The sequence below is a fragment of the Haemorhous mexicanus genome, chromosome Z (genome assembly GCF_027477595.1).
Source record: "Haemorhous mexicanus isolate bHaeMex1 chromosome Z, bHaeMex1.pri, whole genome shotgun sequence".
Lineage (NCBI taxonomy): Eukaryota > Metazoa > Chordata > Aves > Passeriformes > Fringillidae > Haemorhous > Haemorhous mexicanus.
Window position 1 is genome coordinate 4,333,968 of NC_082381.1, and position 20,089 is coordinate 4,354,056.

The following is a 20,089-nucleotide window of genomic DNA, read 5'->3' on the forward strand; positions in this document are numbered from 1 at the left end:
ATGTGACCTGCCAAGCTGTCACTGCCTCCCGCCGGCCTCGCTTCCCCTGGCAGAAGTGCCGTGCCTGAAGGAGGCTGCCCTGTGCTCCAGCCTGCCGAGCAGCCCGGCTCACTCCCCCGGTGCCCAGAGTGCTGCACACACTGCTGACCTTTCCCAGGAGTTACAGAGCAGGCGGCAAAAGAGGAGGAACCCTCAGCCAGCCCAGCGGCCCTGGGCTGCCCTTCGCCTTGCTCTGCTCCTGGGCACACTCCAGACCAATGCCTCCAGTCCGGGCTGTGCCCAGCACGGCTGCGCTTCCCCTCGGGAGCAGCCAGCTGCCAGCCGGGCTCTGAGAGCCGAGGATTCGCCCGCTCCCAGGAAGAGGCACCCAGGGCCCGGCTGCTGCCCTTTGCAGCTACCTGGGCCTCCTTCCAGCCTGCCTCTGCCGAGGCTCAGGCTGCTCCGGCCTCTGCCGGGGCTCTGCTGGGGCTCCGCAAGGCCGGGCCCGCTCGCACCTCACAGGCGCTGCTGACAGCTCTGCGCCACAGGAGACCTTCCCGAGCCCCCTCTCTGATCTTTCTGCTTTCTCACTTGAGTAAGGCTCTCCTTCTGCCAAAGACATTGCATTTAGGGATCCAATTCCAAGTGGCAGGAACCCAAATGCTCTCGAGTCACAGCTCAATGCCTGCATCTGCACAGGGTGTTTGGGCTGCCCCGCTCCTTTGGTTTTTTCCTGCAAATGCCATTGCCCTTTCTGCCTCAACTAGAAATACCAAAGTTAGGCAAAAACCAGCCAGCGGGCCATATTCCAAAGGCAGTATGGTCTGGAGAGAATGAATGAAGACGAGCCTTTTCCATTTACAAACCATACTAAAGAAGCCATTTGTGTGACTTAGCACCAGTAAAAAACAACTAGTAATTCAGAAGGAAGTTTTCTGAAGGGGTCAGAAGGAGAGGAAATCTTCCAAATGAGTTGAAGTTTCAGAAACTTTATTGAATTACTTTATTGAATTAATCCTAATATATAATCCTCTTCTATAATCCTAATCTATAATCCTAATGTACAAAACTCTTCAACAGTCCTACTCTAGAATTCTACTCTACAATGCTACTGTAAATTGCCTTTGGAGATAACATCTTGACATGAGTGTAACTTTCTCGTCTCCTAATTCTTCTTCCTCTTCTTGACTGAGTTGATCAGTTGTGACAGGATAGATGCTGGCTTGGCTGAAGTCACAAATGGATGCTGTCCATAGGGAAAAAACCAAAAAACCAAAACAACAAAGAACAGTGAACCAGGACTTTCCAAGCTCAGTGCTTCACAGACTCAATCAGGATTCCTCTGGGTCATAAAAAGACCCAGAAAGTAGAACAATGGGACCATCAGCTGTCCAGTTGTCATGTGCAGGACCTTGCCATCACAGGCAAACCTGGCCCAGAATGCCACCCATCTCTTTATTGTGATGGCTTCATCTCTCTGGGATTTTTGCCCTGCCAGTACTCTAGAAATGGTGCTTTCTGTCCCTGGGGTTTCTTCCTCTCAGGATACTCCAATGACTCACGTAGGCCCCTGCCTTTGAAAGACAGGCACCGTGCTGATTTCCACAGGGGGATAGAGCAGCGTCTACCTTTCCATGCCATGCCCCTCCTGTGCTGGATGGCACCTTCCTTCCCAGCAGGGCCAGCCCAGTGGCACTGGGTCCTGCAGTTCCCATTCTGCCAAAACCTGGCAGTGACCCTGGGGCAGTTCCCGTCTGCTTGAGCATGCCAGGCAGCAGATGGGGCTGGGACAAGTCCCTCCCAGCTGTCCCTGTTTGCGTGCCAGAAACCTCTAAGGGTGGGCTGGGGAGAACAAACCAGGGCCCCTCAGAGGCTCAGAGTGAGCCCCCCACAGCCCCTCCTGCCCACAGCCAAATCTCTGACTGCTAGGCCAGGACTGGCTTCCTTGGGTTCCTTCACCATCATTTCATGTCTCCTTACCCTCATTGCTCTACTTCAATTCTTTTGCCGTTAGATAAAACTGAACACCCAACCAAATTACAAAAGAGGGCAACAGAAACAGAGGACAGAGGACCTGTCCTTTCAGGAAATGCAGAGAGAGGTGGAGATATTCAGTTTTATGAAGAACAAGCCCAGGGAGACTTTTTTGCTACTTTCCAAGACTTCAGAGTGTCTTTGAAGAAAGTGGGGGACACCTTTTTTTACAGGTCCAGTTAGAATAGGATGTGGGCGAATATTTTTAAACACAAAGGAGATCTTATCAGAGCAGGTCTAAGGAAGAACTTGTCTACTCAGAGCATGGTGCCACCCTGGCACAGATGTCCCAAGAGCTTGTAGGTGCCCCCTCCCTGGAACCATTCCAGGTCAGGTGGCAAAGGGCTCTGAGCAACCTGATCTCTTTAAAGATGTCCCTGCTCATTGCAAGACACTTGGACCAGAGGACCTTTACAGGACCCTGCCAGCCCAGCCCAGTCTAGGATTCCTCACCATTTTCATTTGTAGAGCACCAAGAGTGGAGGTGAGAAGGAAGGGGGCTCATCTGATGCCTTGGACTTCAGTCGAGGAGGAGCCCATCCCTCAGACCCTGTTTCACCTGCAGCCCCTTCACACTTTACCTGCAGGAGCTCCATGGCAGACCAGCGCTCCTCCTCGTCTTTCTGAAGGCAGCAGCTCAGGAAGTCACGCAGCAAATCTGAGAGGAGCTTGGGATGTCGCAGCTTTGGGGTCCCTACTGTGGCTATAAGGCGTTGAGCCTGCAGAAGAAGGAAACACGAGGCTCGCCCTGCTGCTTTCACATCTCTAGGTGCTCTGCCACATGTCTTTGTTTAACCTCTCTTCTTCAGTGACAGTTTCTGCCCTGGCAGAGACCCAGAGATGACTTTCCTTTACCAACCAAAACCCCAAACCCCGATGCAACCACAGCTTTTCCACCGTCCCACAGATCTTGCCTTGGCAGCTGATTTCATTGACTGACCTAGGTAGTGGGAACTACATCAGCAAAAGCACATTTGCATCTCTGAGGATTCACACCAGCTTGAGAGGCTTTTTGGAAAAGGGACTTTGCTATGATAACTAATTTTCAAGGATTAGTAGATGAAAGGTATCTCTGCAGTGCTTGTTGGTCCCTTAAGCACTCGTGCCATAGAACTCATCAAGCTTTTTGTGTTGTTCTTGAAAACAATATTAATTGGAAGAAAGGAAATCCATCTGTTTATCCCCAGGTAAGGAAACAAACATTTGCAATCTCATATTCAACACAGAGTCATTAAGATGCCTGCGCAAATGTATTGGGATGAAAATGCCTGCTTGGGCACACAGGAGCCACCTGCAGCTCTGTCCCTCAGCAGTCTGAAAAATTCTGCTTCCCATTATGTGGAAAAGAAAAAATTGTCATGGTCAAAAGAAGAAAAGGTGCCATCCCTATGGTCACCCTCTGCTTATTTGGCTCCTCAAGTCAATATATTAATGATTGGCTCATCCCAGAAAGTGCCAGGAAACACTGGCAGGTTTTGGCAGGCTCTCCACATCCCCAGGCTCTGTCTGGGGATGTGGAGAGCTTGGTGACGTGGAGAACTTGGCTTGGGCTAGGAGAGAAACATGGTCTCTCAGTGTTTCAGCAGCACTGCACAAGAAGCAGAAGAGACCCTGTGGCCTTCACACCTTCATGCCCAGGTTTCAGGCATGTTTCCCAGTGAGAAGAAACTGCACCGTGGGTTATGTTCTTCTCTAAAAACCACAGTTTTGGAAACTTTCTTGGATTTGGGTTTCCTTCTTTCACTTCTGGAAAGATAATAGCAATTCTAAGATGCTTGTTTCCTGTTACTGGGGCCATCTCCACAGACAAAAGAAGTGGAACCACTTATAACCCAAAGGCAAGTGTTGCCTGAGAATGGAATTTGTTTGCATGTGGCAAGGCTTGAGTTCCCCCACCTGATGCAACCAAAACTACAGCAGATGCTGATGTGTTGCAGGGACATTCTTAGGAGGGGACCTTGGTGGAAGTAGTTCCAGCAGATGGCAATGGGGTTTTGTCCAATGGCACGCAGGACATGGGGCAGGTGAGAAAGACAGCGGGATCTGAGAGTATTTGCTCCTTACCGAGGCAGGACTTTGGTTGCAGTAAGGAGGTTCTCGTTCTACCATTTCAATTCCCACAATTCCAAAAGACCATATGTCCACTTTGGGGCCATATGGTTGACCTGTCACCACTTCAGGCGCCATCCACCAAGGAGTCCCGGCTAACGTGCACCGTCTATTCTGCTCAGGGGTGAGCTGAGTAGAGAGGCCAAAATCAGCTGAGGAGAAAGCAAAATACTGGTTTGATTTTAATTCTGTGCAATTAGGAAACCAACAAAAGAATTCCCCAGCAGAAGTTTGGAAATGTGCTGCTGAATGTCCTGGCATTGGCGACTTTAAAAAGCGCCCCGTTTTTTCACTGCTTCCAGCAGTGGCTTTTGTTCTTTGGAAGCTTTAGACTTGTAGTTCCCTCCCTCTGGAAGGGACGCTCACAGAGCAACGCCACTCTTGACTGCTGGTTCCTTGTCATACCTCTGTACATGTGTCAACCCTGTCACCAGCTCACAGCGAGTGCCCCTGTACTACCACCAGCTCCATTTCTGGGGAGCTGGCCATCACTCAAAGCAGCCTCACAGCCCCCATCCCTGGAACGCTGCACCTGACCAAGAACATACCGACCTAGCTTGACAGAGCCGTCTGTTCTGAGAAGGATGTTGTCGCTCTTCACATCTCGGTGGATGATGTGGTTCGAGTGAAGAAAATCCAGTCCTCGCAGGCACTGAGAGAGAAAACAGAGAGAGGAGGGCAAAAATTAGTGATGTCATTTCATCACACAGGAAAGGAAACAAAGAATCTAAAAGATTCCCTCTCCAGGGGAAAGGGGAGTAGTGGCAGAACACAGTGTCATTGAGAGGAAGAGCTTGCTGCTCCAGCACTTGAAGAGCAAGACCTTTCTAAGGAAAGGCATGTCAGCTTTTTAAAAGAGCAGCAGCACCTGCTCTAGTAGACTGTCCCCTGCAAACCAGCCAGGATGACTGCTGCTGCAGTGCATGTGCTCAGAAGCAAACAGCATTTTAGCTGCACTCTTTTTTAGCTGAGGACTGAGCAAAACGAGTCTCTCTTTTTTCTTTGCTGTTCGTTTCAAATCCTGCCACGAGCACCTTTGCTGTCACAGGCAAGGAATGCAGTGAAGACAGGCAAAAGTTTAGGAAGATGGAGAACAGCAAATACAAGAGGCAGAGCTAGAGTACAACAGCAGGAAATAAGAGTACAAGAACTGAGTACAGTGAGTGCAGTGGCACTGGCAGGCGTTTCACTTGAGATGCTTTTACTTGCCCATAGCATACCAGCCACACAGAAACAAAGTCTGGCACATGAAATCACTCCAGCTCTGAGCCCCTGTTTCCCAGACAATCCTGCCCAAGCCCTCGGAAGCACAGATGGGATTGCTGACCTCCCGACTGATGGCTGCCATCTGCTCTTCAGACAGGAAGGTCTCACTGATGACATCACTCAGGGCGCCTCCGTCCATGTACTCTAAAACCAGCCAGAGTTCCTCACCCAGAAGATAGCTGAAAGAAGGAAACAAGGGTGTGGAGATGAACATGCATGGCTACATTGATTTTTTACTTCCGGGTTTCTTGTTTCCAGGTCCCTTTGGGACTAGGACAGAATCAAAGGAATAGACATTCCCTCTCAGCTGTGCATTGTTTACAATCTGTGCAGTCTGGAGGAGAAAGGCACTGCTGTGAAAAAGGAGATGTCTTAGATGGGCAGCAAGTGAAAAGTGCAGTTTAGTAACAGCCCAGATAAAAAGCCTTTCACACCTGGTGTTTCTGGAAATAAGCACGTAGTCTTCCTGGCATGCATGACCATGGCAAAGAGGGGCAACGATCTAAGGGAAATCCACTTTAGGATGGTTCATTAGCATTTAAGAAACTTTAAAAAATCAATCCCAAAAAATGGGAAGGCAGCGAATTTTGAGGATGCTGACTTAAGAAGATACAGCTGATCCAGGTTCTGAATAATTTTGGAATAATTTTCAAGCGTTCCAGGGAAAACTCATGCAAACAAGATGCACTCTCTTCTAATCCATTGGAGATGAATAGAGAAATATTAATAAGTAATAATGAACAGCTCTACTTCCTGCCACTGACCAAAGTGGGTTTTTAACCTCTCATGTTTGCTGTATGTAAATGCACATCCATGGGATAAGACCATGACCTCTCACCTGTCTAAATAATTCACAACACTGGGACTCCTATTCCTCTTCATGATCATGATTTCATTAACTGTTAGTTGCTTCCTCTGCAGTCCTTGAAGATTTATTTTCTTTATGGCCACCTAAAATGACATTGAAAATCAGTAACCTGAGAAGCTGGTGGCACGAGACCACAACACACATGGAGCAAGTGATTTTGCAATGACACAGCTGAGCTGTGCCAAACTGCCTTGTGATTAGGCACTGCAGTAATTAGGAGCTGACATTCCAACAGCCCATTTCTCTGCTTCCTTGGGGGCAGTTCCAGAACACATGGGGCCACTGACATCTTGCCTTGTCCACTTGGAAACAGTGGTGTCTCAGCTATCACCCCCAAACCTCTGACCATACTCTCTGCTGCTTTGTATGGGATTCAGAAGAAGTAATCTATGCCTTAATACTCGGTGGATACATCTTGGGCTGTGGGCAGGGCTTAGGGCTTTTAGGGACACCTTGCAGATCTCTCCCTACGTGCAGTTCCCAAGTGCACACTGCAGGTGGCTAAGGAACTACCAGTAACTTTCAGATGTATTTGCTGGCAGCCAGAAATGAGAATTCAGGACTCTGAAGCTGTAGCCCCAAAGAGCAGGGAGGTGCTCTAAGGCACCACCTTTATTTTGGCAACGAAGAGCGAGTGAGCGCCTCCTTCTCTGAAAGGAACCGCTGCCCTCCGTGCCTTTCTTCGGCAGCTGAGGAGGACAAAGTCCCAAACGTATTTCATGGGCTGGCACCAGTCTGTGCTTCTTGTGCCTTTTCAGCACAGCTCTACCCAAAGCTCCAGCCACAGCTCCCACCCCCCAGAGGGGAAGGCCCTCAAGAGCATCAGAGTCTGCAGGGGCTGTTGACATTTACCTCTCCTCCTGTGGCATTGTTGAGTGCTCTAACCACATGACCAAAACTCCTAGCAATGAAACAGAAGCAGAGAAAGGAGAAGCTGTTTAGCTCCTAGAGTGAAAGTTAGCCCATTTAGGAGATCTCTGCTGTAAATACCTAAAAGCTGCAGGATGCAGGAGGGCTCTGCCAGAAGGCAGATGATGTATGCTCTTCTCAAGTGCATGGGCACTGGGCCTGTTCATGAAGCGCTGGGGTTCAACTTCTAAAGGGAGTTTATTCTTTCCTCTTGCGTTTCACTTTCTAAATGGTGGGTTCCTATCCTGACCATAGAGTGTTTCCTTCCACAAACCAGGGGAAAGAAATGTTCCTGGGAACTGTTATCTCACAGCTTTGATAGGGGGTAGGTTGCTCTTTCTGGCAAGCAAGTTTCTTCTTTTTTCATTAGTGGGGCAGTATGATTTTGAGACATACAAAAATGCTAAAGAAATTAACACAGAGCTGTCCCACACTTGAGAGACAAGGATATCTTCCAGGTCCTGTTCCTTGATGCAGGCAAGACCTCGGCAGCATGGAGGTGTGTCTGACAATGCCTTCTGAGCACACACACAAATTCGGAGCAGCACCGAGAGATGGGAGAATCTGTCCCCAGTGTGTGAACATGTTTGCAGCTGGCCTGACTTCACGCTGGATAGACATTCCACCAGAAAAACACCTGGCCCATGGTTGTGCAGGAGTAACTGCGGTTGGACTCACCCACTGCCAATATGTTCCTTTTCAGTGTAGTTCATTGCAGGATTTTCCGTATTCACCATTCTCCCTGAGGGAAACAAAATGCAAGATGCTGACTTTAAAGCAGAGATCCCAGCTTCCAGGAGATACAAAGGGCAGCCCCACTGTCTGGTGCTCTGAGCCCTTTGTGGTCAGCTGGGTAACAACATCCAACGTCAATAGGACAGGCAGCCCTGCAGTGCAGACGGCTGGCACAGAGACTGATTTTGTACAATCCTTTGAAGAGTTCTCTTGACAGGAAACAAAGCACAGGGAGATGCATTTCCAGGAGAGAAGGACATCTTCTCCACCTTTCAGCAGTTTGCCAAAAGAATTCCTTTCCATTTGTAAACCAGAGCAGCTCATGCTATTACCAATCCCAACAAGGCTTTCAGCATCAGGACCCTCACCTGTTTATGAGCAGGCTGAGCTCAAAGGTGCCCCTCTCCCAGCTAAGGAAGGCTCCAGCCTCTGCAGTCCCACCAGCCCTCCGGGAGAGGGCAGCCAGCACAACAAGTCTGGCAAAGCCCAAGCATGAGCACTGACAAGCAGTGAGAAGAAGCCACAGCCAGCCTGAGCCCCATACAAGTTGTTGCCCCCATTCAGGACACAACAGGATGGGCTTTGAGATCAGCCACACTGAGGTGCAGATCAATGCCCTTTTTGTCCCAACAGGTGATGGTAGACACAGAATCCACGGGGCTCTGGTCTCAGCCCCACCAGGTCTTATCTGAGAGCACAGCACTGGCAGCTCTTACGGGCAAGAAGCAGACTCATTGGGTTGTGCTGCAGAATCACAAAGGACTTGATGTGTTTTCCTAGAGACTGATCTGAGCAGGGCTTTGGCCAATGGGTAGGATTGCAACAGTCATGGGAAAGAGTGGGTATCAGGTATGACAAAGTGCCATGGATCTGAGGACTATACCGTGGGTGGGCTGGAGGCTCTCTCCTGAGAAATGCCTCCAGTTAATCTGATCACATCACTTAGATGTGTCTCTTGGACACATCTTGATAAGCATAAAACTAGAAGAATAAATACAGGTTGTTATAAAAGTGTCTGTTTTTTTCTTTGGGGGCACATGGAAAACACCTCCTGCTCTCTATTTGTCCTGTAACCTGATGTTCTTTCAAAAGTAGTTCTTATTGACAAAAATACAGCATTCTCATGAAAATAAACTGCAGATGTAGTAGTGGTAACAGTAAGTCACAAAATAGGCATCAACAAGATGTGGGGAAGAAGGGCTCCTTCAGGATGGAGAAAAACCAACTCCAGCAAAAAAACCCACAAGTCAACAACAAAAAACCCCAAAACACCACAAAAAAACCTCACAAAAACAAAAAACAAAAGGCTCCCACAAAAAACAACACAAAAACACCCCACCAAAAAAAAAAAAACCCAGCCAAAAAGACAAAAATCCAAAACCAGTCAATTTCTGTGAGGTTTTTTTGCTCTGATGACTGGTTGGAAGTCAGGAGTCTAAGGAGGATTTAGGAAGCTGAAAATTCCATTCAGTTTGGCCACTAACAGACAGGAATTGCCTGGATTATTTGCTAGGTCACAGCCTTCTGCTGATCCAAGAACAATCCCTGCTTCAGCCTTTAGCAGAGAGGGAAGCTCAACAAACCCAAGCCAGTCCCAGGTGCCCTCAGAGGCAGCAGGAACACCCAGAGCGCTCTCTCGCTGCCCTGGAGCACAGCACTTCCTCTGGGGAGTCCTAAATGGCCCTGTGACACCAAACTCAGGAGGAGCATTCGGTACAGCTGTGCTGATACCTGCACACAACACACTGTCCCTCAGACAAGAAACACACCAGACGTACCCAGCATCTCCAGGTACCCCTTCTCAGTCTGCTGTTTTGGAGAGACGAAGGAACTGCCCGAGCTCGAGTTCCCAGGTTTGACAGAAGGGCTTCCTCGAGGTAATGCTGATGCGGCAGCAGGTTCAGAGCCCATGATGTGCTGGTCCTGTAGCAATTCTGGTGGGCACTGTTCCTGTGCCTCATGCCAAACTTGGGGCCCTTCATTGCCAGACATTCGCTGGAAGTCTTTGCAGGCTGCCCGGTGAGGTGTCAACACTTGCACCTCAAATCAAACAGAACAAAGCAGTCAGGGACTACAGCTTGTCCCTGTCAGCCAGGAGTCACCGACTGTGAGGAAAGGGAAAGAACAGATTGACAGGGGATACAGACAGCTTGCTTCAATCCTCCATCTGGGTCACCATGTTCCCCTGTAAAAACACCTCAAGAAACAAGGAGAGCAGAACAGGCAAGCAGGAATCAATTTAGATGACTGCTGGCCAAAAGGCCAAAGGACAAGTCCAACCATCCAGGGCAGCAGTGGGGATTCAACACACCAGGAAATGTCCTTCAGAGTGACTGTAATACACACGACAGCAGGATGGCACTCAGAGGCATCACCCCACTCCCTGCTGCTCTGTACTAGAAAGGCAAGAAGGGCAGAAACCACCGGTTTGGTGACTGCAGTGGCTATCCCTCTTTCACTCACTTGCTTTTGTAGAGACTGAGAGAGGCGATTAGCTTTATCTCTGATGATTTTAATTTCTTCCTCCAGCCTCTTCTCCCTTACCTTGTTGCTAGCCTCCGAATCCTGCAGCTCTGCCTGCACATGGTCCTTGTTAGTCAGTAAACAAGAAGGGAGAGGATGTTTCATGAGTGGAGTGGCTGCCACTCTTTCACTCACCTGGTTCTGTTGATCGCCCCTCTGCTGATTGAGATTCTCCTCTTGAACTCTTCTCATGTCATCCTTGTTCTTTCTCTTCAATGCCATGATGTCACTCTGAGCTTCGGGCAGCTCTGCTTGTGGCTCTGCCTTGATGTTCTGTACACACAAGTGCAGAGCAAGTGACTGGGAGCTGCCATCAAGCTCAGCTTTCTCCTCTTGCAGCCTCAAAATCACATTTATTCAGCCACTTCTTTCTGCTTCCCTACCCACATCTGTTTCCAATGTAACCCTCCTGTCCCAGTGCTGTTCTCTGCAGATTCCAAGGCTCTGTGCTTCCAGTGCCTGTGGGACTCCTGGCCTCCTCAGTCCCAAGAGCTCCGTTTTATGCCCCTCTTCCTGCCCTTCCTGCTGTCACTTGGCCAGTCAGGCTTACCTGGCCATTCTCCTCTGGCTCTTCCACCTGCTGCCTGTGCTGCTCTTCCTGCTCTCGGGCTGGGAACAGCTCTCCCTGAGACGGGCGTGGCATCTCTGATGAAGCAGTTTGCTCCTGCTCTTTCTCTAGAAGGGCCTGCACAGAAAGCAAGAGAAGATGGGTTTCAACTTTCCATACAACCTTTGTGGGCCAAGACTCAAGGACTGATGGGCTCTCACGTTCCCAAAGCACTGTGCTGCTCTACTGGGTCATTCTCTGCCCGTGGGGAAGCACAGATTCCAAAGTGACCTTGGCCCTACATTTAGAGGCCACCTGGGACAGAAGCTCCAACAGCCTCTCAGGCAGCTGACAGGGAAGGTGTGGCATTACTCAAGGGTCTGGTGAGGGCCTCCCTCTTCTTCTGCCATGTCCTGTTTGTCTTTCAGTAGTGACTGTCAGCCCGCCCTGTCGCACAGCTCCATCCTGGCTCTGCAGGTGGTTTCCTGTGTGAGCTCACCCCTTGTGAGACACACTTCTGGAGTTCATGCTCTTTTCAGGCCTGCACCAGCATTCCTGCCTTTCTGACATCTACACTCTTGTTAGAAAACCTGGTCATTCACAAGATGAGGATGCATGCACAGATCTCTGATGGAGGTCAGAGAGCCTCGATGGCCACCTCAGTATATGGAAGAGAACCAAGGTGTTTCTTCTCCCTCTGCTGTCAACTGAGAATTCTGACCAGCAGTAAAAGAGACTCTGCTAAGGCCCCATTAACGAATGCACTTACACAGCCCTGGGGAGGCCAGTGAAGGAAACCATGTGTCATGTAATGCATGGCATGTATGACCAGAGTCACTGAACACCAGCTAAACGTGGAATTGTTCCACCTCTCTAGGACAGGCAGCAATCTAAAAAGTTAACTGGAGACTTCAGGGCAGAAGAGGCCAGAGGAGGAAAACAACTCTGAGGGGGGAAAAAAACATCCTATCTGGAGGGGGAAACATCTCTGCCTGCTCAGAATTGGTGGAGGGAATGTGTCTCTAATTCTCTCCTGAAAGGGATGCTTTAGGTGACCTTTGCACCTCCAACTGCCTTGGACCAGAGCCGGGAAGATTCAATTATGTAAATGTTACATAGATAGATAGATAGATGATAGATAGATAGATAGATAGATAGACAGACAGATCTCTATACTATAATCTCTATTTTCTGACCTCTCTGTTGCTACACACATCAAAACTTGGTAGCCAGTGCCCCGCTCAGCAGCAATCCTGAGATTGCTCTCCAGTTGCTCAATAAAGCACACTCTTGGGGAATCTGGAGTGTGCAGGTCCTTATGGAAAGTGATCAGACCCAGAGCATTGCACTGGGAAATGCACTCTTTGTGCATCTGTGCTTGAGCAAGTTCTTCTCTTGGACTCGACAATACTGATGGTGCTAAAGTGGCTGGAAGCAATAAAAAGAAATAAAGGCCAGCCCCTACCAGCTCCTCTGATCTCTGAGGAGCAGCTGGAATGCAAGGGCATTGATCTCCTGCTCAATTCCCAAAGAAAACACACATTGATTTCCTTGTCTACAGAAAGTCACAGGCACTCTTAAGTTCAAAGTGATGCTGGCAGGCCTGGAGCCACAAAAGCTTCTTCTGCACCAACATCCCTGTACCAAACGGTGTGTTCTCATGCAAAAATATACTGCATTCACGAGAAGTGACACTTTGGAATAAAAAATTGTAGCAGTCCGAGTACTGTAAAAGGGCAGGAAATAAAGAGGAAAAGCAGTTTAGTTGGGAGAAAAAGAAAATGAACAAGACACTTCCTCTAGGCAAAGCAAAAAAATCACAATAAAAAAAGGAGAAGAAAGCCAATTCCAAAAGTAGGTAAAATATTGCATGCACAGAGGACATACTGAAGGTCCCTCACAAGGTTTCAGTGGTTAAGGCTAAAGCTCCCTCAGCTCCTCACTGGCCTTGTGCTCCACTAACTTAGCCAGATCCTGTGGCCTTCTCTGCAAACTCTCCTGCCCCTCAAACACTTTCTGCTTCCCAGGGGCCCACAGCTGCACACAGCACTCCACCTGTGGCCACAGCGCTGCCAAGCACAGGGCGATGCTCACTGCCCTGCTCCTGCTGCCCCACTGCTGCTGACACAGGCCATGATGCCCTTGGCCTTCTTGGCCACTGGGCCACAGTCTGCTTCATCTGCAGCTTCTCCAGACCTGCAGCAACCCTGCCTCCTTCTGACCGACACAGCTCCCCATCCACAAAGTTGCTTGTTTGACTTCAAGTACACCAGCCACCATTTCAAGATGGCCTTCCTCTTCTGAGCAACACAAGACAGCCGTCAAGGACTTGCAGCTTCACCCCCACTGCAGGCTCCAAGGCACTTGCCAAAGCTGCAGACTTCCGGGAAAAATGGATCAACAGAAACTTGCCCCTTCTGCTGTTTGCCTCACAAGGAGGCTTCGACACTGCGCGGTTCCTTTCTTTGGCCACACACATGACAAGATCGGCTCCCCACAGCTTCATGGACAGCACAATCATCTCCATGCAGCTTAGCAAAAGCCAAAAGGCAGCTGGGCCAACAGAGACTCTATACGTGAGGAACGACTCAAGAAAACTGCAGAACACTTCCACAAGCCAAAGACACCTTTCCAAAAGGGGAAAACAAAGCAACAGAGCCTTTTGACCTCCAGCACTACCACATGTGTCCATGGCCATAACACCGCAGAAGCCCAGTGATGGAGCTTCTCTGAGCCAAACAGCCAGAAGCTCAGCTGCAACCCCGGGCTCTTCAGTGCCCCAGCATTACAGCTCATAGGCCAATTTCTTGCTGTCACTGCCTTCAGGAAATGCCTACATCCTGCAGGACTCCAGCAGTCAGCATCCTCAGTCAGCAACAGCAAGTGCTGGCTGCTCAGAAACTTGCACCTCTGCTTTGCTCTAAAGACAGCATCACAGAATGGGCACTTACTCTCTTGGAATGAACAGTCTGTGGTGTGACCACAGCTGGACGCTTCCATTTGACTTGCTCAACTTCCTCATCTTTGGCTTCTTCTTCAGGAGCAGAGGGAGGCAGGGGAGAGATGGTTCTTGGTCTTGTAACCTGTGGCAAGAGAGAAGCATGACGGACAGGCTATTACCCATCAATTATAACCCCACTTCTCCTTAGATCTATAACCACATCTGCTAAAAGGAAATCATCAGCTTTGTCGGCAATGTCATTCTAAGTCACTCCAACCAGATTGAAATGGGCCAATTCAACAGAATAGAATATGGCTATGTATTTGATATTCTTTCCTGGCTCTTTTAATGAGCAACATTGTCTCTGCAAATGCAGATTTTACTTCTTGAAAGCTCTAAAATAGAAAAGAAGAAACGAGCCAGCAAGACCTTTGCAACTCCTGCTGACACAATGAAAACCAGAAAGGGTTCAGAATCCCTTTCATTGCATGATAAGAGCCAGAAAAGTAGTACAGAGGCATCTTTGCTGGCTGGAAAAAGAGAAAATGAAGAGGGCTTCTCCTCCTAGGAAACCAACCAACAATAAGATCAAAGTGTCAGCTTTGCCTGTGTCTAAAACACTTGGATGCGGGAAGGGAATTTTGGCAGGGGAACAGCCCTTGTGGTGAGCACTGTCATGTAGGCATCTAAGGAAGTCTTCTTGAAGGTCCTTCATGAGCCTCCCCTTGTCCAGGGTAAAGCTTCTCCAGCACCTCCTCACTGGCCTTGTGCTCCACACCCCAGCCCAGCTCCCGTGGAATTCTCTGCATACGCTTCAGCCCCTAATCACTTTCTGCTTCCCAGGAGCCCACAGCTGCACACAGCATTCCAGCTGTGGCTGCAGAGGTGCCCAGCACAGGGCGACGCTCACTGCCCTGCTCCTGCTGCCCCACTGCTCCTGACACAGGCCATGATGACCTTGGCCTTCTTGGCCACCGGGCCACAGTCGGCCTCATCCTAAGGTGACCTGCAACAGCAGCAACCCTGCCTCCTTTTGACCCACACAGCTCCCCATCAACAATGTTGCTTGTTTGACTTCAAATACAGCATCCACCATTTCAAGATGGCCTTCCTCTTCTGAGCAACACAAGACAGCAGTCAAGGACTTGCAGCTTCACCCCCACTGCTGGCTCCAGTGCAATTGCCAAAGCTGCAGACTTCTGGGCAAAACGGATCAACAGAAAGTTGCCCCTTCTGCTGTTTGCCTCACAAGGAGGCTTCGACACTGCGCGGTTCCTTTCTTTGGCCACCTGAGACAAGAATGGCTCCCCACAGCATCATGGACAGCACAATCATCTCCATGCAGCTTAGCAAAAGCCAAAAGACAGCTGGGCCAACAGACACTCTACAAGTGAGGAACGACTCAAGAAAACTTAAAAACATTTCCACAAGCCAAAGACACCTTTCCAAAAAGGGAAAACAAACCAAAAGAGCCCTTTGAGCTCCAGCACTACAACTTGGCCCTTGGCCATAACATCGCAGAAGCCCAGAGAAGCAGCTTTCCTGAGCAAAGCAGCCAGAAGCTCAGCTGCCGCCCCAAGATCTTCAGTGCCCCACCCAGCATGACAGGTCAAAGGCCAATTTCTTGCTGTCACTGCCTACAGGAAATGATTATATCATACAGGACTCCAGCATTCAGCATCCTCAGCCAGCAACAGCAAGTGCTGGATGCTCAGAAACTTGCACCTCTGCCTTGTACTAAAGACAGCACCACACACAATAGGCACTTACTCTCTTGGAACGAGCAGGCGGTGATGTGACCACAGCTGCACGCTTCAGTTTTTCTTGCTCATCTTCCTCCTCCTTGGCTTCTTCAGCAATTGGAGGGAGAGCCAGAGGAAAGACAGCTCTTGGTCTTGTCACCTGTGGCAAGAGGGAATCATAGGGATAAGCCATTACCTAGGGCTTATAACTTGATTCCCCCTCACATCTACAGCCACATCTGCTAAGAAGAACTCATCAACTTTGTTGGTAATGGCATCCTAAGTTACTCCCAGACTGAAACGGGCCAATTCAACAGATCATTATATATTGCTAAGAATTCATTACTCCTCCCTGTCTGCTTTCAGTGAGCAACGTTGTTTGTGCAAAATGCAGCTTTTTATTTCGTGAAAGCTCTGTAATGGAAAAGTAGGAAAGAACCAGCAAGGCTTTTGCAACTGCTGTGGCAGACATGGAAAACCAGAAAGGGTTCAGAATCCCTTTCATTGCATGATATAAGACGGAAAATAGTGCAGAAGCTTCCATGCTTGCTGGAAAACTCGAAAATGAACAGGGCTTCTCCTCCTAGGAAACCAACAAAATCCAAGATGAAAGTGTAATCTCTGCATGTCTCTAAAACACTTGGATGCAGAGAGCAGACATTTGGAAAGGGAAACAGCCCTTGTGGTGAGCAGTCTCATGAAGGCATCTAAGGGAGCCTGTTATATAGTCCCTCATGAGCCTGCCTTTGTCCAGGCTAAAGTTCACTGACCACCTCCTCGCTGGCCTTGTGCTCCACTAACTTAGCCAGATCCTGTGGCCTTCTCTGCACACGCAGCAGCCCCTAATCACTTTCTGCTTCCCAGGGGCCCACAGATGCACACAGCACTCCACCTGTGGCCGCAGTGCTGCCCAGCACAGGGCGATGCTCACTGCCCTGCTAATGCTGCCCCCACTGCTGCTGACACAGGCCACGATGCCCTTGGCCTTCTTGGCCACCGGGCCACAGTCTGCTTCATCTGCAGCTTCTCCAGACCTGCAGCAACCCTGCCTCCTTCGGACCGACACAGCTCCCCATCCACAAAGTTGCTTGTTTGACTTCAAGTACACCAGCCACCATTTCAAGATGGCCTTCCTCTTTTGAGCAACACAAGACAGCTGTCAAGGACTTGCAGCTTCACCCCCACTGCGGGTACTAATGCAATTGCCAAAGCCGCAGACTTCTGGGCAAAACGGATCAACAGATACTTGCCCCTTCTGCTGTTTGCCTCACAAGGAGGCTTCGACACTGCGCGGTTTTTTTCTTTGGCCACATGCAACAAGAAAGGCCTGCCACAGCTTCATGGACTATACAAACATCTCCTTGCAGCTTATTGAAGCCAAAAGTCAGCTGGGACAAAAGAGACTATACGTGAGGAAGGACTCAAGAAAACTGCAGAACAATTCCACAAGCCAAAGACACCTTTCCAAAAGGGGAAAACAAACCAACAGAGCCTTTTGACCTCCAGCATTACCACATGCGCCCTTGTCCGTCACACTGCAGAAGCCCAGAGAAGCAGAGTCCTTAAGCCAAGCAGCCAGATGCTCAGCCGCAGACCCCAGCTCATCAGTGCCCCAGCATGACAGGTCAAAGGCCAATTTCTTGCTGTCACTGCCTACAGGAAATGCCTACATCCTGCAGGACTCCAGCACTCAGCATGCTCAGCCAGCAACCGCAAGTGCTGGCTGCTCAGAAACTTGCACCTCAGCAGCCCAGAATGGGCACTTACTCTTTTGGTATGAGCAGGCGGCCATTTGACCACAGCTGGACGTTTTCGTTTTTCTTGCTCATCTTCCTCCTCCTTGGCTTCTTCAGCAATTGGAGGGAGAGCCAGAGGATAGAGGACTCTTGGCCTTGGCACCTGTGGCAAGAGGTGGATCATGGATAAGCTGTTACCTAGGGCGTATAATTTCATTTCCTATCGCATCTACAGCAACAGCACCTAAGGAGAACTCATGAACTTTGTTGGCAATGGCATTCTTAGTCACTTCAACCAGATTGAAATGGGCCAGGTCAACAGATCTTTACATTGCTAAGAAATCTGCTAGAAGCAAGCAACGTTGTCTATGCAAAACACAGCTTTTAGGTCTAGAAAGATATCAAATGGAAAAGTAGGAAAGAGACAGCAAGGCTTTTGAGACTGCTGCAGCAGACATGGAAAACCAGAAAGTGTTCAGAATCCCTTTCATTGCATGATAAGAGCCGGAAAATAGTGCAGAAGCATCCATGATTTCTGGAAAACTAGAAAATGAACAATGCATTTCCTCTTAGGAAACCAACAAACAAATAGATGGAAGTGTCATCGCTGCCTGTGTCTAAAACACTTGGATGCAGAGAGTGGATGATGTGAAGAGAAAGAGCCCTTGTGGTGAGCACTGTCATGTAGGCATCTAAGGAATTCTGCTTGAAGGTCCTTTATGTGCCTCCCCTTGTCCAATCTAAAGCTCCCTCAGTCCCTCAGCACCTCCTCACTGGCCTTGTGCTCCACACCCAGGCCCAGCTCCCGTGGCCTACTCAGCACACGCACCAGCCCCTCAAACACTTCCTGCTTCCCAGGGGCCCCCAGCTGCACACGGCATTCCAGCTGTGGCCGCAGTGGTGCCAGGCACAGAGCGACGCTCACAGCCCTGCTCCTGCTGCCCCACTGCTATTGACACAGGCCACAATGCCCTTGGCCTTCTTGGCCACCAGGCCACGGTCTGCCTCATCTGCAGCTTCTCCTGACCTGAAGCACCCCTGCCTCCTTTTGACCCACACAGCTCCCCATCCATAACGTTGCTTGTTTGACTTCAAATACAGCATCCACCATTTCAAGATGGCCTTCCTCTTCTGAGCAACACAAGACAGCTGTCAAGGACTTGCAGCTTCACCCCCACTGCGGGCTCCAATGCAATTGCCAAAGCTGCAGACTTCAGCCCAAAAGTGATCAACAGAAACTTGCCCCTTCTGCTGCTTGCCTCACAAGGAGGCTTCGACACTGCGCGGTTCCTTTCTTTGGCTACACTCAACCAGAAAGGCCAGCCACAGCTTCAAGGACAGCAGAAACATTTCCTTGAATCTGAGCAAAAGCCAAAAGGCAGCTGGGTCAACAGAGACTCTACCAGTGAAGAACGACTCAAAAAATCTGAAGAACAATTCCACAAGCCAAAGACACCTCTCCAAAAAGGGAAAAAAAAACCAAAAGAGCCTTTTGACCTCCAGCACTACCACGTGCGCCCTTGGCCATAACACCGCAGAAGCCCAGAGATGGAGCTTCTGTGAGCCAAACAGCCAGAAGCTCAGCTGCAACCCCGGGCTCTTCAGTGCCCCAGCATTACAGCTCATAGGCCAATTTCTTGCTGTCACTGCCTTCAGGAAATGCCTACATCCTGCAGGACTCCAGCAGTCAGCATCCTCAGTCAGCAACAGCAAGTGCTGGCTGCTCAGAAACTTGCAACTTTGCCTTGTACTCAAGACAGCCCCCCATGAATGGGCACTTACTCTCTTGGAATGAACAGCCTGTGGTGTGACCACAGCTGGACGCTTCCATTTGACTTGCTCAACTACCTCATCTTTGGCTTCTTCTCCAGGAGCAGAGGGTGGCAGGGGAGAGATGGTTCTTGGTCTTGTAACCTGTGGCAAGAGAGAAGCATGATGGACAGGCTATTACCCATCAATTATAACCCCATTTCTCCTTAGATCTATAACCACATCTGCTAAAAGGAAATCATCAGCTTTGTCGGCAATGTCATTCTAAGTCACTCCAACCAGATTGAAATGGGCCAATTCAACAGAATAGAATATGGCTATGTATTTGATATTCTTTCCTGGCTCTTTTAATGAGCAACATTGTCTCTGCAAATGCAGATTTTACTTCTTGAAAGCTCTAAAATAGAAAAGAAGAAACGAGCCAGCAAGACCTTTGCAACTCCTGCTGACACAATGAAAACCAGAAAGGGTTCAGAATCCCTTTCATTGCATGATAAGAGCCAGAAAAGTAGTACAGAGGCATCTTTGCTGGCTGGAAAAAGAGAAAATGAAGAGGGCTTCTCCTCCTAGGAAACCAACCAACAATAAGATCAAAGTGTCAGCTTTGCCTGTGTCTAAAACACTTGGATGCGGGGAAGGGAATTTTGGCAGGGGAACAGCCCTTGTGGTAAGCACTGTCATGTAGGCATCTAAGGAAGTCTTCTTGAAGGTCCTTCATGAGCCTCCCCTTGTCCAGGGTAAAGCTTCTCCAGCACCTCCTCACTGGCCTTGTGCTCCACACCCCAGCCCAGCTCTCGTGGAATTCTCTGCATACACTTCAGCCCCTAATCACTTTCTGCTTCCCAGGAGCCCACAGCTGCACACAGCACTCCAGCTGTGACTGCAGAGGTGCCCAGCACAGGGCGACGCTCACTGCCCTGCTCCTGCTGC

The 20,089-nt window shown here is 49.4% G+C and overlaps 1 protein-coding gene across 1 annotated transcript; it reads right to left on the bottom strand.

Annotated features, from left to right (window-relative positions):
• Positions 1-1,144: 1,144 nt before the first annotated feature.
• On the bottom strand, positions 1,145-15,846 carry LOC132342054 (serine/threonine-protein kinase PAK 3-like). The gene is made up of 10 exons (XM_059874244.1): positions 15,814-15,846; positions 13,922-14,053; positions 10,974-11,108; positions 10,364-10,696; positions 6,227-6,339; positions 5,450-5,567; positions 4,675-4,774; positions 4,078-4,274; positions 2,595-2,732; positions 1,145-1,225 (listed from the first exon to the last, which is right to left on the bottom strand). The coding sequence occupies exons 1-10, from the start codon at positions 15,844-15,846 to the stop codon at positions 1,145-1,147; spliced, it is 1,380 nt and encodes a 459-aa protein (XP_059730227.1).
• Positions 15,847-20,089: the final 4,243 nt, after the last annotated feature.